The 18,094-nt window shown below is 45.0% G+C and overlaps 1 protein-coding gene across 1 annotated transcript in view; it reads right to left on the reverse strand.

Annotated features, from left to right (window-relative positions):
- Positions 1 to 17,614, reverse strand: part of LOC106594314 (serine/threonine-protein kinase LMTK1) — a 75,743-nt gene extending 58,129 nt beyond the window's left edge. Inside the window, exon 1 of the mRNA XM_082976063.1 lies at positions 16,848 to 17,614. Coding sequence (XP_082832189.1) covers positions 16,848 to 16,929 — 82 coding nt within the window. The 5' untranslated portion in view covers positions 16,930 to 17,614. The remainder of the gene's footprint in view (positions 1 to 16,847) is intronic.
- Positions 17,615 to 18,094: the final 480 nt, after the last annotated feature.

The following is an 18,094-nucleotide window of genomic DNA, read 5'->3' on the forward strand; positions in this document are numbered from 1 at the left end:
GGAAATGAGAGAAGGGGTGAGCGAAAGGAGAGGAGGGAGAGACAGAGAGGGGAGGAGGGGAGGGAGAGACAGAGAGGAGAGGAGGGTGGAGCAAAAGGAAATGAGAGAAGGGGAGAGCGAAAGGAGAGGAGGGAGAGACAGAGAGGGGAGGAGAGGAGGGAGAGACAAAGAGGAGAGGAGGGTGGAGCAAAAGGAAATGAGAGAAGGGGAGAGCGAAAGGAGAGGAGGGAGAGACAGAGAGGGGAGGAGGGGAGAGCAAGAGGAGAGGAGGGGAGGAGAGATAGGAGAGGAGAGAGACTGTGGTTGTGGCTGAACAGACCCATGTTCAGGAGGAAGCTGAGACAGAGAGGAGAGAGACAGTGGTTGTGGCTGAACAGTCCCATGTTCAGGAGGAAGCTGAGACAGAGAGCAGAGAGACAGCGGTTGTGGCTGAACAGCCCCATGTTCAGGAGGAAGCTGACAGAGGAGAGAGACAGTGGTTGTGGCTTAACAGCCCCGTGTTCAGGAGGAAGCTGACAGAGGAGAGAGACAGTGGTTGTGACTGAACAGACCCGTGTTCAGGAGGAAGCTGACAGAGGAGAGAGACAGTGGTTGTGACTGAACAGACCCACGGTCAGGAGGAAGCTGACAGAGGAGAGAGACAGTGGTTGTGGCTGAACAGCCCCATGTTCAGGAGGAAGCTGAGACAGAGAGGAGAGAGACAGTGGTTGTGATTGAACAGACCCACACTCAGGAGGAAGCTGACAGAGGAGAGAGACAGTGGTTGTGATTGAACAGACCCACGCTCAGGAGGAAGCTGACAGAGGAGAGAGACAGTGGTTGTGACTGAACAGACCCACGCTCAGGAGGAAGCTGACAGAGGAGAGAGACAGTGGTTGTGGCTGAACAGCCCCATGTTCAGGAGGAAGCTGAGACAGAGAGGAGAGAGACAGTGGTTGTGATTGAACAGACCCATTTTCAGGAGGAAGCTGACAGAGGAGAGAGACAGTGGTTGTGATTGAACAGACCCACGCTCAGGAGGAAGCTGACAGAGGAGAGAGACAGTGGTTGTGATTGAACAGACCCACGCTCAGGAGGAAGCTGACAGAGGAGAGAGACAGTGGTTGTGATTGAACAGACCCACGCTCAGGAGGAAGCTGACAGAGGAGAGAGACAGTGGTTGTGACTGAACAGACCCACGCTCAGGAGGAAGCTGAGACAGTCAGTCGGTTAATATAACTGTTCCTTCCCAAAGAAACATGTATGTCACTGAGAAGAGAGAAGTGTGTGTGTGTGTGTGTGTGTGTACAAACAGACTCTTATAGACTGTAACACACTCACTATGACACATACTGTGTACTGTGGTGATATATGGTCTCTATTTCATACTGTGGTGATATCTAGTCTATATTTCACACTTTTGGTGATATCTAGTTCATTTCATACTGTGGTGACATCTGATCGATATGTCATACTGTGGTGATATCTAGTCTGTTTCAGACTGTGGGGATATCTAGTCTGTTTCCTACTGTGGTGATATTTAGTCTCTATTTCAGACTGTGGTGATATCTAGTCTCTATCTCAGACTGTGGTGATATCTAGTCTATTTCAGACTGGTGATATCTAGTCTATCTCATACTGTGGTGATACCTAGTCTATTTCAGACTGTGGTGTTATCTAGTCTATTTCATACTGTGGTGATATCTAGTCTATTTCAGACTGTGGTGATACCTAGTCTATTTCAGAGTGTGGTGTTATCTAGTCTATTTCAGACTGTGGTGATACCTAGTCTATTTCAGACTGTGGTGATATCTAGCCTATTTCGTACTGTGGTGATATCTAGTCTATCTCATACTGTGGTGATATCTAGTCTATTTTAGACTGTGGTGATACCTAGTCTATTTCAGACTGTGGTGTTATCGAGTCTATTTCAGACTGTGGTGATATCTAGCCTATTTCAGACTGTGGTGATATCTAGTCTATTTCATACTGTGATGATATCTAGTCTATTTCAGACTGTGGTAATATCTAGTCTGTTTCCTACTGTGGTGATATTTAGTCTCTATTTCAGTCTGTGATGATATCTAGTCTCTATTTCAGTCTGTGGTGTTATCTAGTCTATTTCATACTGTGGTGATATCTTGTCTATTTCAGTCTGTGGTGTTATCTAGTCTATTTCATACTGTGATGATATCTAGTCTCTATTTCAGTCTGTGGTGTTATCTAGTCTATTTCATACTGTGGTGATATCTGGTCTCTATTTCCAGATCACACAGGCAAGAGTATGACAACAGAGACTTCGGGCATGTCCCAAATGTGATCCTATATAGTGCACTACTTTTGACCAGGGCCCCTATGGGTAGTGCCCTATAAATGGAATAGGGTGCCATTTGGGATGTACCCATAAATAGCAGGGTCATTCCATATGACCTTAAGGGGTAAGGGATATATTTGGAATGCTCTGGTGTTAGGTCTTCATGTTATTGACTGACTGTAACAGATCAATGTTAATTGTGTTCTCAATAAGGCGAAGCTGTTAGCTTGACTTCTTAGTCCTACAACCCACACACACACAAATACAAATAAATGGACGCACAGATACACACACACACACACACACACACACACACACACACACACACACACACACACACACACACACACACACACACACACACACACACACACACACACTTTACTCTTCCTACCTTTCTCGCAGGCTTTTTCGGAACACAATGTGCTACAAATATGACGACATAAAACCGTTAGGGGTTAAACCGGACATTGCCCTACTGTTATATAACACTGTTAGGGGTTAAACCTGACATTACCTAATGTTATATAACATTGTTAGGGGTTAAACCTGACATTACCCTACTGTTAAATAACACTGTTAGGGGTTAAACCTGACATTACCTACTATTATATAAAAACGTTAGGGGTTAAACCGGACATTGCCCTACTGTTATATAACAATGTTAGGGGGTTTAAAGCTGACATTACCTACTGTTATATAAAACTGTTAGGGGTTAAACATGACTTTCCCTACTGTTAATTAACACTGTTAGGGGTTAAACCTGACATTACCTACTGTTATATAACACTGTTAGGGGTTAAACCTGACATTACCCTACTGTTATAGAACACTGTTAGGGGTTACACCTGACATTACCTACTGTTATATAACACTGTTAGGGGTTAAACCTGACATTACCTACTGTTATATAACAATGTTAGGGGTTAAACCTGACATGACCTACTGTTAAATAACACTGTTAGGGGGTTTAAACCTGACATTACCTACTGTTAAATAACACTGTTAGGGGTTAAACCTGACATTACCTACTGTTAAATAACACTGTTAGGGGTTTAAAGCTGACATTACCCTACTGTTAAATAACACTGTTAGGGGTTAAACCTGACATTACCCTACTGTTAAATAACACTGTTAGGGGTTAAACCTGACATTACCTACTATTATATAAAAACGTTAGGGGTTAAACCGGACATTGTCCTACTGTTATATAACAATGTTAGGGGGTTTAAAGCTGACATTACCTACTGTTATATAAAACTGTTAGGGGTTAAACATGACTTTCCCTACTGTTAATTAACACTGTTAGGGGTTAAACCTGACATTACCTACTGTTATATAACACTGTTAGGGGTTAAACCTGACATTACCCTACTGTTATAGAACACTGTTAGGGGTTACACCTGACATTACCTACTGTTATATAACACTGTTAGGGGTTAAACCTGACATTACCTACTGTTATATAACAATGTTAGGGGTTAAACCTGACATGACCTACTGTTAAATAACACTGTTAGGGGGTTTAAACCTGACATTACCTACTGTTAAATAACACTGTTAGGGGTTAAACCTGACATTACCTACTGTTAAATAACACTGTTAGGGGTTTAAAGCTGACATTACCTACTGTTAAATAACAATGTTAGGGGTTAAACCTGACATTACCTACTGTTAAATAACACTGTTAGGGGTTAAACCTGACATTACCTACTGTTATATAACAATGTTAGGGGGTTTAAAGCTGACATTACCTACTGTTATATAACACTGTTAGGGGTTAAACCTGACATTACCTACTGTTATATAACAATGTTAGGGGGTTTAAAGCTGACATTACCTACTGTTATATAACACTGTTAGGGGTTAAACCTGACATTACCTACTGTTATATAACAATGTTAGGGGTTAAACCTGTTATTACCTACTGTTATATAACACTGTTAGGGGTTAAACCTGACATTACCTACTGTTAAATAACAATGTTAGGGGGTTTAAACCTGACATTACCTACTGTTAAATAACACTGTTAGGGGGTTTAAACCTGACATTACCTACTGTTATATAACAATGTGAGGGGGTTTAAAGCTGACATTACCTACTGTTATATAACACTGTTAGGGGTTAAACATGACTTTCCCTACTGTTAATTAACACTGTTAGGGGTTAAACCTGACATTACCTACTGTTATATAACACTGTTAGGGGTTAAACCTGACATTACCCTACTGTTATAGAACACTGTTAGGGGTTACACCTGACATTACCTACTGTTATATAACACTGTTAGGGGTTAAACCTGACATTACCTACTGTTATATAACAATGTTAGGGGTTAAACCTGACATGACCTACTGTTAAATAACACTGTTAGGGGGTTTAAACCTGACATTACCTACTGTTAAATAACACTGTTAGGGGTTAAACCTGACATTACCTACTGTTAAATAACACTGTTAGGGGTTTAAAGCTGACATTACCTACTGTTAAATAACAATGTTAGGGGTTAAACCTGACATTACCTACTGTTAAATAACACTGTTAGGGGTTAAACCTGACATTACCTACTGTTATATAACAATGTTAGGGGGTTTAAAGCTGACATTACCTACTGTTATATAACACTGTTAGGGGTTAAACCTGACATTACCTACTGTTATATAACAATGTTAGGGGGTTTAAAGCTGACATTACCTACTGTTATATAACACTGTTAGGGGTTAAACCTGACATTACCTACTGTTATATAACAATGTTAGGGGTTAAACCTGTTATTACCTACTGTTATATAACACTGTTAGGGGTTAAACCTGACATTACCTACTGTTAAATAACAATGTTAGGGGGTTTAAACCTGACATTACCTACTGTTAAATAACACTGTTAGGGGGTTTAAACCTGACATTACCTACTGTTATATAACACTGTTAGGGGTTAAACCTGACATTACCTACTGTTATATAACACTGTTAGGGGTTAAACCTGACATTACCTACTGTTAAATAACACTGTTAGGGGTTAAACCTGACATTACCTACTGTTAAATAACACTGTTAGGGGTTAAACCTGACATTACCTACTGTTAAATAACACTGTTAGGGGTTAAACCTGACATTACCTACTGTTATATAACAATGTGAGGGGGTTTAAAGCTGACATTACCTACTGTTATATAACAATACATTGAAAAAAGACCGTATTTCTGGTGCAGGTACAGCCAATTAGCGCTAGCTAACACTACTAGGCAAAACATATACTGGAGCTTGCGACATACAGGACCATGGAGAGTGAAGGTGTAACTCTACTCTACCTGGCTGCATGACTCAGCACCAGAGACAGCTCTCACTGAGCTCAGTGTAGAGAGGGAGACAGAGAGACACCTCTCACTGAGCTCAGTGTGGAGAGGGAGACAGAGAGACAGCTCTCACTGAGCTCAGTGTAGAGAGGGAGACAGAGAGACAGCTCTCACTGAGCTCAGTGTAGAGAGGGAGACAGCTCTCACTGAGCTCAGTGTAGAGAGGGAGACAGGGAGAGGGAGTGACAGAGAGAGGGAGAGATAGAGTGAGAGAGACAGAGAGAGAGAGATTGTAGCTCTGGTCTATGTCCCAAACCCTATTTCTTGTTTGTGACCCGATTCAGGAAACTAGGCGTGTGTCGCAAATCACGACTTCACAGGCGAGCCGTTGAAAGTAAAAATGTTTTTTCAAAATGCGTTTTTTGGCAGAAATGCCTTCTATAGTGTACTACTTTCAGGCCCTGGGGTTCTGGTACAATGTAGTGCACTACTTTCAGGCCCTGTGGTCCTGGCATAATGTAGTGCACTACTTTCAGGCCCTGGGGTTCTGGTACAATGTAGTGCACTACTTTCAGGCCCTGGGGTAATGGTACAATGTAGTGCACTACTTTCAGGCCCTGGGGTAATGGTACAATGTAGTGCACTACTTTCAGGCCCTGGGGTCCTGGTACAATGTAGTGCACTACTTTCAGGCCCTGGGGTAATGGTACAATGTAGTGCACTACTTTCAGGCCCTGGGGTCCTGGTACAATGTAGTGCAATATAAGATGAACAGGGTTCCATTTGGAATGCAGCCATGGAGGGACTGTCCTTCAGCCCTTCCTGCTGACAGGGGAAACAAGAGGTGACACTAGTGTGACAGTCATGGAGAACAACACACACACACACACACACACACACACACACACACACACACACACACACACACACACAACAATGCTAGTCTGTGTTCCTCCTCCCCTGTACTGTGTTGTCTTTTTGTTGTGTCAGGCTCTTTGGAAGGTATGAAGTCATCACCATCTCTCTCTGTGATGTGGGTGAGGTGAACATGGCTTGGTGAAGGTATGAAGTCATCACCGTCTCTCTCAGTGATGTGGGTGAGGTGAACATGGCTTGGTGAAGGTATGAAGTCATCACCATCTCTCTCTGTGATGTGGGTGAGGTGAACATGGCTTGGTGAAGGTATGAAGTCATCACCATCTCTCTCTGTGATGTGGGTGAGGTGAACATGGCTTGGTGAAGGTATTAAGTCATCACCATCTCTCTCTGTGATGTGGGTGAGGTGAACATGGCTTGGTGAAGGTATTAAGTCATCACCATCTCTCTCAGTGATGTGGGTGAGGTGAACATGGCTTGGTGAAGGTATGAAGTCATCACCGTCTCTCTCAGTGATGTGGATGAGGTGAACATGGCTTGGTGAAGGTATGAAGTCATCACCATCTCTCTCTGTGATGTGGGTGAGGTGAACATGGCTTGGTGAAGGTATGACAGACAGACAGACAGACAGACAGCACGGCACGCTGGCACTAATCCACCCACTACTGTGATTCCTGATTCCTCTGTGTGTGCGTGTGGCCATGGGCTTGCACGTGTGTGTGTGTGTGTGTGTGTGTGTGTGTGTGCGTGTGTGTGTGTGTGTGTGTGTGTGTGTGTGTGTGTGTGTGTGTGTGTGTGTGTGTGTGTGTGTGTGTGTGTGTGTGTGTGTCAGCTCAGAGCCCATACAGTATTTAACACATCAGCAGAGTGTGGTTTATTTCCTGTTATTGCAGCTGTGCTCTGACACCTGCTGGGGGGTGAAGGCTGCTTGCCTGCATCTCACACCATCCCAAGAGGAGAAGGGGTACAGGAGGATGGAGAGAGAGGAGGAGGAAAGGAGGACAGTAGGAGGATAGAGAGGGTGGGTCTCGGGCCGTATGTTTGACACCCTGATCTATACAGAGTGAAACTGGATGGTACTGTCTGAACTTCTAGACTTCTCCCTGTCAGTTAACACTACCACTGCTTCCCTTTATTGTGGCAATTGTGCTCGAATCAATGCAATATTAGCCATTTTCAAAGCAACATACTGAAACAAACGGAACTATGCAAGAGATGTTGTTGTGGGCTGAACGCATAGGAGTAGGATTCGGTACTGCAATAGAATCCTACGACTCAGTCGGTACTCTACACAGACCTGTGCGGCATAGCCAATCAGAGTTGCAGTAGGCCTATATGCAAATAGACCATTGCTATATATGGATCTGTGTCATTTACTTCGAAATGGACTGTGTTTACAGTTGTGGTTGTGAGTAGATGCGCTTGTTTTGAGATCAAAGCGAGAGCTGCATGTAGCCACTTATGCACATTCTGTTCATATCCTTTACTATTGTGGGAGTTAATGTAATGTAGCTAGGTGCAACTGCTATGTTAAGGAAACACACGAACAATGGTTACATTGGTTGCATCTGGACATACATTAGCTGAGGCTATAAGTACATTGGTTGCATCTGGACATACATTAGCTGAGGCTATAAGTACATTTATGGCAGCTGGACACAACTAATGGATGCATTAAGTCAGGGCCATAAGTACATTTATGACAGTCAGACATACTAATGTCAGAAGGACACAGGAAGGAGGATGGTGGTAAAATGACCAACAGGTGAAATATAAGTATACAATAAATGCATTATTCTTTGTATGACATAAGGGGTCCTGCCACCATTATAATCTAACCAGAAGCAGAGATGGGCGTTACTGGGCGTAAACAAGCAAAGAACTCGGACTAAAAGATAATGGTGGCAGAAGGACTAAGGGGAGTATCTGCATTTACATATGGGATGTACCCATATGCTGTATGTGTATAAAAGCAAAGCCAGTGCTGAGGGAAGTCAGTTGTTCCGCGGACCAGCTCGGCTTTGCTACTTTGTATTAAAGCCTATATTGAATTCACAAGTTCTTGTAAGAGTGTTATATTTTTGAGGCAATATTCCACGACACTAGTTAGTGAGTTATTAGACCAGTTATAGATCATTAGTAGTCAGCAATAGGGGAGTGATTGCTTCCGACAAGAGCACAAAACTTGTACATTTCTAGACATCTTTAAAATGCCAGTCAGGTAAAGAGTTTGTTTCTGTCTTAAAGGGGCAGTGTTGTATTTTGAGACAGGCTTGAATAAGCTAAGTAGCCAATAGGCAGAGGGTAGCATAATGTGTCTGATTCTCTGTAATAATGGTATGGGAATAATAACACATTTTATTTTGTTAAGTGGCTTCTTGAATCAAATAACACAACAACATTTTCAGTCACCTCCTTGTCTGAAGGACAAACGGATAAACAGGTTAATGTCAAGCTCTGCATGATTTTTTCAAAAGTCTTATTGAATGTAGTCCTACATTGAACACCACGCATTGGCTGCTACTGTAGGCTGAATGATAGAACAGCTAGGCCTACATTATGATCAAATAGCTTGGCCACTATTAAAACTGTAACTTAAAGCGGGTACAGCCTCAGTGTTCACAGTAAACACGCGTTGGAAATTGCACAGAATTTTCCCAATGTTCAAGTTTGCACTCAGCAGACCTGAAATGTGTTCAGTGTCGAAACAAATTAGAGGGAACATTGGCTGTGACCTCTTCTGACCTCTGTTGACCTCTGAAGCTACTCAACATTCCAAAAAACATAGTTAGTTTATAAAGCTCACCATCTCCACAGCAATAAGTCCTTCCTAAGAGTTTATAAAGCTCACCATCTTCACAGCAATAAAAGTCCTTCCTAAGAGTTTATAAAGCTCACCCTCTCCACAGCAATAAAAGTCCTTCCCAAGAGTTTATAAAGCTCACCCTCTCCACAGCAATAAAAGTCCTTCCTAAGAGTTTATAAAGCTCACCCTCTCCACAGCAATAAAAGTCCTTCCTAAGTTTATAAAGCTCACCCTCGCCACAGCAATAAAAGTCCTTCCTAAGAGTTTATAAAGCTCACCCTCTCCACAGCAATAAAAGTCCTTCCTAAGAGTTTATAAAGCTCACCCTCTCCACAGCAATAAAAGTCCTTCCTAAGAGTTTATAAAACTCTCCCTCTCCACAGCAATAAAAGTCCTTCCTAAGAGTTTATAAAGCTCACCCTCTCCACAGCAATAAAAGTCCTTCCTAAGAGTTTGTAAAGCTCACCCTCTCCACAGCAATAAAAGTCCTTCCTAAGAGTTTATAAAGCTCACCCTCTCCACAGCAATAAAAGTCCTTCCTAAGAGTTTATAAAGCTCACCCTCTCCACAGAAATAAAAGTCCTTCCTAAGAGTTTATAAAGCTCACCCTCTCCACAGCAATAAAAGTCCTTCCTAAGAGTTTATAAAGCTCACCATCTTCACAGCAATAAAAGTCCTTCCTAAGAGTTTATAAAGCTCACCATCTCCACAGCAATAAAAGTCCTTCCTAAGAGTTTATAAAGCTCACCCTCTCCACAGCAATAAAAGTCCTTCCTAAGAGTTTATAAAGCTCACCCTCTCCACAGAAATAAAATGCTGTCGTGACGTTGTATTAGTTAATGTGACGACTGTTGCTCATCGAATGATTAACGGTTTATAATTGCGTGATTAAATGAATCAAGCAATGACTCAAGCAATTATTAACTCATTAACCTGGGGCACCATGGGAAAATTTGTTTTATTGAGTTTCTATTTCTCAAATGAACTCAAAGAATATCAGAATATCGATTTTACAACAGTAGCTAATTAATCAATTTCCTCTAATGTCTCATTCTGAACGTCGCATAATCCGGGAATCTGCACGGACCCGGGTCCCACCAATGAGTTTACCACACCAATCTTAGTTGATTATTTATTTACTAGCGCGTGTTACCCAAAATGGGGATTTAAAAGAGAGAGTTAAAAAGAAAGTACACAAGAGAAATATACATTTGGGTGCATTTGTCAGCTATGCTTATTTTAACCCTAGCCTTGCCCCGAACTGCCGCTCTTATGGGTCAGAATATAATGATGTAATTACGTGTTGGAGGTCTCAGAGGGGTGGCTCCGCGTGGCTCGTTTAGGCTGCTCAAGGACGCACTTCTCCGACGCAACTCTCTGGTTGTCCTCACGATGTCAGTGTCCCTTTTGGCTTAGTGGTCTGATTTCTCCCCCTGTCTCTGATAGTGTCGTCTGAGGACAGACAGCTCTGTAGCTTAGAGCTCACAGCGTAGGAATGAAACAGCATAGAGACCACGATTCGATGAAGAGTGGAGGCTAGGTGGTTCGGCTTGAATTCACCCGCTAAGACACAGCTACACATCCGTAGCTTGGGTAGAAAAATATTTTTTTGTCTTCAACCTTGTGTTGCGTTTTGGGGTTCGTTGACTTTGTTAGACCTTCGCTGCAGCTTGGGGTCAATTAGTCTCATATGTTAATTCTTAACTCACATGTCTTATACCTTCGGGTCAGAAGTGGGCGTAACCACCTTTAGGGCAATTCTCTGGGCGTACCAAGTTTACTCAAATCCAATTTTAGACAACTAACTTCACATTTCATCTTTACCAAAACATTCTCTTTGATTTGGACATTTTCCACACAACGTACAATGTATAAACATCAGGCATATACTGGGAAAACTCTTAACCACCATGAACAAGGATACGTCCCAAATGCACCCTATTCCCAACATACTGCACTACATGCTCTAGTGAAAAGTAGTGCACTATATAGGAAATAGGGTGCCATTTGGAATGCAAGTATTTCACCCATGATTTCCCAGGCAAGATCGGGACGGGAGTGTCTTTTCACCTCAAATTACATAATCACATTACTGTGGTGGGGTTACATAATAATGTCCAGCACTAGGACACAACCAGAGTCCCAGGCAAGGCTGAGGACAGAGCCCGAACCAGAACCAGAGTCCCAAGCAAGGCTGAGGACAGTACCAGAACCAGAACCAGAGTCCCAGGCAAGACTGAGGACAGTACCAGAGCCAGAACCAGTCTTAGGCCAGGCTGAGGACAGAACCAGAGCCAGAACCAGAACCAGAGTCCCAGGCATGGCTGAGGATAGAACCAGAGCCAGAACCAGTGTCTCAGGTCAGGCTGAGGCCAGAACCAGAGCCAGAACCAGAGTCCCAGGCCAGGCCAGGCCAGGCTGAGGTCAGAACCAGAGCCCCAGGCCAGGCCAGGCTGAGGCCAGAACCAGAGTCCCAGGCTGAGGCCAGGCTGAGGCCAGAACCAGAGTCCCAGGCCAGGCCAGGCCAGGCTGAGGTCAGAACCAGAGCCCCAGGCCAGGCCAGGCTGAGGCCAGAACCAGAGTCCCAGGCTGAGGCCAGGCTGAGGCCAGAACCAGAGTCCCAGGCCAGGCCAGGCTGAGGCCAGAACCAGAGTCCCAGGCCAGGCCAGGCCAGGCTGAGGCCAGAACCAAGCCAGGCAAGGCCAGCCTGAGGCCAGAACCACAGCCAGGCCAGGCTGAGGCCAGAACCAGAGTCCCAGGCCAGGCTGAGGACAGAACCAGAATCCCAGGCCAGACTAAACCAGAACCAGAGTCCCAGGCCAGGCTGAGGCCAGAACCAGAGTCCCAGGCCAGGCCAGGCTGAGGTCAGAACCAGCGCCAGGCCAGGCTGAGGCCAGAACTAGAATCCCAGGCCAGACTAAGCCAGAACCAGAGTCCCAGGCCAGGCTGAGGCCAGAACCAGAGCCAGGCCAGGCTGAGGCCAGTACCAGATTCCCAGGCCAGGCTGAGGCCAGCCACTGGACAGCATGAAGGACAGCAGACCTGGGTTGAAATGTTGGTCGACCAAGATTGGTCAAAATCGATTGATCTACATTTTTAAACGTGTATTTTTCCAAAACAAACAATCAAATCAACTACATTCACTGAGCTTGTCTGATGGTTTAAGCACACTGTTTGATTACATAATTAAGACACACAAATGACTAGAGGAATTCCGACCGCAATTGATTTGATTGTGCAGGGCCTGGCTCAGACTTGCTGCGCTTTGTAAAAAAAAAAAGAGCGACTGTGTGACTAGCACCCATTGTCTCTCTCTCCTCCCTGCTGCAGCGACCACCACAGAACATCAACAGTGTTAATCACGTTGTCCATGTTGCTGAAGCTGCAACATAATTATAGCCATTTCTGACTGAAAAGTTCTCTTACCTGAAATCCCGCATTCCCTATTCCCTCAACCCTTGCTCTCTCTATTATGACAATAGGGTGTGACCTATAGCATATCATAATCACGTCAATAAATTGGTTATAAACTCAGATAACCGTAACAGCAAAATGGATGCAGAGGACGTGACAAACCCAAAACAGGGGAATGTTTACTGGTTGTTCAGGAGGGAAAGGGGAAGTCAGATCTGTAGAAGATGTTTGACTTAGTTGTGAAAACTACTGGAGATCCAGATAAAGGAGCAAGCGCCAAACAAGTGCTGTTAGATTACAATAAACTATTTCTGACCAATTTAACCATATACCATTTCAGTAGAACATGTCTTAGAGTGATGGACTGTGCCATCCCCACGGCCTAAACAATGGATTAGTCCACTTAGACAGGCGCAAATCAGAAAGGTGTCTTGTACACCATGATAAATATCGGGGTTACTCTACCTCCCAAATATCACTATTGACCGGTACAACATGGGGTACTGAAAGCCCCATATCACTATTGACCAGTACAGCATGGGGTACTGAAACCCCCATATCACTATTGACCGGTGCAGCGTGGGGTACTGAAACCCCCATATCACTAGTGACAGGTACAGCATGGGGTACTGAAACCCCCATATCACTATTGACCGGTGCAGCGTGGGGTACTGAAACCCCCATATCACTAGTGACAGGTACACCGTGGGGTACTGAAACCCCCATATCACTAGTGACAGGTACAGCATGGGGTACTGAAACCCCCATATCACTATTGACAGGTACAGCGTGGGTTACTGAAACCCCCATATCACTAGTGACAGGTGCAGCGTGGGGTACTGAAACCCCCATATCACTAGTGATAGATACAGCGTGGGGTACTGAAACCCCCATATCACTAGTGACAGGTACAGCGTAGGGTACTGAAACCCCCATATCACTAGTGACAGGTACAGCGTGGGGTACTGAAACCCCATATCACTAGTGACAGGTACAGCGTGGGGTACTGAAACCCCCATATCACTAGTGACAGGTACAGGGTAGGTTACTGAAACCCCCATATCACTAGTGACAGGTACAGAGTAGGGTACTGAAACCCCATATCACTAGTGACAGGTACAGAGTAGGGTACTGAAACCCCATATCACTAGTGACAGGTACAGCGTGGGGTACTGAAACCCCATATCACTAGTGACAGGTACAGCATAGGGTACTGAAACCCCCATATCACTAGTGACAGGTACAGCGTGGGGTACTGAAACCCCCGTATCACTAGTGACAGGTACAGCATAGGGTACTGAAACCCCCATATCACTAGTGACAGGTACAGCGTGGGGTACTGAAACCCCCGTATCACTAGTGACAGGTACAGCGTGGGGTACTGAAACCCCCATATCACGAGTGACAGGTACACCGTGGGGTACTGAAACCCCCATATCACTAGTGACAGGTATGCTTTGCTTGCTGTTTGGGGTTTTAGGCTGGGTTTCTGTACAGCACTTTGAGAATATCAGCTGATGTACGAAGGGCTATATAAAAATACATTTGATTTGATTTGATTTGAGGTACAGCGTGGGGTACTGAAACCCCATATCACTAGTGACAGGTACAGCGTGGGGTACTGAAACCCCCATATCACTAGTGACATGTACAGAGTAGGGTACTGAAACCCCATATCACTAGTGACAGGTACAGAGTAGGGTACTGAAACCCCATATCACTAGTGACAGGTCCAGCGTGGGGTACTGAAACCCCATATCACTAGTGACAGGTACAGCATAGGGTACTGAAACCCCCATATCACTAGTGACAGGTACAGCGTGGGGTACTGAAACCCCCGTATCACTAGTGACAGGTACAGCATAGGGTACTGAAACCCCCATATCATTAGTGACAGGTACAGCGTGGGGTACTGAAACCCCCGTATCACTAGTGACAGGTACAGCGTGGGGTACTGAAACCCCCATATCACTAGTGACAGGTACACCGTGGGGTACTGAAACCCCATATCACTAGTGACAGGTACAGCGTGGGGTACTGAAACCCCCATATCACTCGTGACAGGTACAGCATAGGGTACTGAAACCCCCATATCACTAGTGACAGGTACAGCGTAGGGTACTGAAACCCCCATATCACTAGTGACAGGTACAGCGTGGGGTACTGAAACCCCCATATAACTAGTGACAGGTACAGCGTGGGGTACTGAAACCCCCATATCACTAGTGACAGGTACACCGTGGGATACTGAAACCCCATATCACTAGTGACAGGTACACCGTGGGGTACTAAAACAGCCATATCACTAGTGACAGGTACAGCGTGGGGTACTGAAACCCCCATATCACTAGTGACAGGTACAGCGTGGGGTACTGAAACCCCCATATCACTAGTGACAGATACAGCGTGGGGTACTAAAACCCCCATATCACTAGTGACAGATACAGCGTGGGGTACTGAAACCCCCATATCACTAGTGACAGGTACAGCGTGGGGTACTGAAACCCCCATATCACTAGTGACAGGTACAGCATAGGGTACTAAAACCCCCATATCACTAGTGACAGGTACAGCATAGGGTACTAAAACCCCCATATCACTAGTGACAGATACAGCGTGGGGTACTGAAACCCCCATATCACTAGTGACAGGTACAGCGTGGGGTACTGAAACCCCATATCACTAGTGACAGGTCTGGGAAAATAGAAAAAGAGAGATCCTGTATGCAGCGACCAGAGTGAGCTGTAGGAGGCTGGTCCTCAGGGCTAGCTCATTTATATGCTGAGCACACACAGCCTAGTGCAGGGACACTCAATGCTGTTTAAACACATACACACACACACACACACACGCGCACACACACGTGCACACACACGTGCACACACACACACACACACACACACACACACACACAGACACACACACACACACACACACACACACACACACACACACACACACACACACACACACACACACACACACACACACACACAACACACACACAAACCGCAAGGACAATCTCAATCCTGTTTACTCTACCTCCCATTCATTTATTCTGCTCTAATTCAACTCTTCACTAAGGCTGTCTGCACACACTCCCCTTCCTTAAATGTGGAAGACACATTTCAGTTGAATGCACTCAGTTGTACAACTGACTATGTATCCCAATTTCCCTTCCTCAATCCTCTCCCCCTCTACTCTCCCTCCTCTACTCTCTCTCCTCCTCTCCACCTCTCTCCCCCTCCTCTCTACTCTCTCTCCTCACACCCCTCTCCCTCACACCTCTCTTCCTCCCCTCTCAAACTCTCCCCCAACACAGCAGCACCTGAGTGCTCCTGCCCATCATGCTGGCTCTAGTAGCCAGAGTCCATGGTGGCTCTGCCCCGTCCAGTTTCCCTGAGCTCTGGGTAAACACTGCAGACGGGCAGACTGCTGTACTTTCAACAACAAGCCATAGAGCCAGAGTCAGGGAGGGAGGTCTCCAGTGAACTGAAGTAGGTTTGAGCTGGGCTAAGCTGGGCTGACACACAAGCATACACACGCAAACGCAAACGCACACAAACACACACCTGCAGGGGTCTGCATGCTAGGTTGGCTTTGAGCTGCCTTTCTCCACTGCGGATCAGACTGAGAGAGGCAGGCAATAGCGTGGTAGTGAAACACACACACACACCAACAGTACACACACACACACACACACACACACTGCCCTTCATCCCAGCTTCCTCAGCATTCCTCTAAAATAACAACATGCCACCCTCCCCTCGGGTTGCCATGGAAACTGCCCCAAGAGGCAAAAAAAAGGGGTGCTGCTGGAGGTATGACTACAGAAAGGGAGAAGAAGACTGCCCAAATATCAACACACACAGACTCACACAACCAGGCTATAAAGGATGCCAACAGCACACTGTCTACTGTATATTGATCTAGCTGCTGTTGATGACAGATGAACATCCATATCCTTCACATGAAGCTGAAGGACCAGTAGCTGAGTTTAAACACACAATGATTCAACATATAGAGGGACCTGATGATGATGGTGACGAAGAAGAATATTATGTTTCAAATGCAATACTGGCAATACACATTCTGACACAGACATTAGATGAAACACACATGAAACAACACACATTAAATGTCCGTTTGAGATCGACACGTACCTGAGTCAAAATGCGAACTGAAGGCAAAACTGGGATTAAAGAACGCTGAAGACATAACCGTCACGGAGAGAGCCACGGACATCCTCCCCCCTTCTTCAGGCTTGAGACCGCAGCAGACAGGGTTTACCAAAATACAACATGGAAATAGATCAGATGTTGACTAAAGCACATTTAGCCGAAGGATTGTATGCTAGTCAAATTAAACGCTGCATTTTAGGCTATTTCTCATTGACACCCTTGAGACGCAGTGCGCGCATCCTTCACATCGGATCAATAAACATATGTTGGCAAACATTCCCGTCGGTATTTGTTTTTGAATTTGATACCGCAGGCATTCACTTGACTGACGGATGATTAAAAACGATAGATTGGCATCTCCCGTCCCACGCTTTTCTTCTCCGTCATCCAACCAGTTTGGTGATGATGAGCCAGAAAATAGAACACCTCTGCTTTTTTGCGCTGCTTTATCGACGTGATTCCGTTATTTAGGCTACATCGTTTTCGGTTTTGTCTCTGACTGTACAAATACCTTGGCATTCGTCCAGTGGCAATTTTACACTCCAAGTCAAGTTATGATCTTCCTCTGTCTTTAGAGCAGATCAATGCAACATGATGGAATAGGTTGCACAGAGTTATCCAGAATCCTCGCTATATTCCCAAGGAGATATTCAATACTCATTGCACTATCGGAGCGTCACTTTCGCTGGCGACAGGGGAAGCGCCATCTTGCTTAAGGTGTCCTGTCCTAGTTTATCCTAACTGGAATCTCGCTGACTCGTTTGGGAATATGGCATCTGCACCGTGGTGAAGGGAAAGATGAGGAGGCGAGAAAAGAGGGGATAGGGAAGTCTATGTCTCAGAATAGTAATACAACACGTGAACAGGTGGTGAATTGGAATAAGAACGTTATTTCAACCAGTGCAGGACAGGTGTATGGCTGTGTGCGTGATTTAGCTTGCCTGGTACTATGGGATCAATCAATGCAATAGTCCCAAAAGTGCAAACACGACCATGCTCAGTGCAAATCAAGGGCACCTCCATATGCCTTTGAAATATGACCATGGTCTGGTCTAATCTCTGGTGGACACTAGGTAACATAAAGTACATTAGATGAGTGACATATGACCATGCTCTGGTCTAATCTCTGGTGGACACTAGGTAACATGAAGTACATTAGATGAGTGACATATGACCATGGTCTGGTCTAATCTCTGGTGGACACTAGGTAACATAAAGTACATTAGATG

Source organism: Salmo salar, chromosome 06, assembly GCF_965601325.2.
Source record: "Salmo salar chromosome 06, fSalSal1, whole genome shotgun sequence".
Classification (NCBI taxonomy): Eukaryota; Metazoa; Chordata; class Actinopteri; order Salmoniformes; family Salmonidae; genus Salmo; species Salmo salar.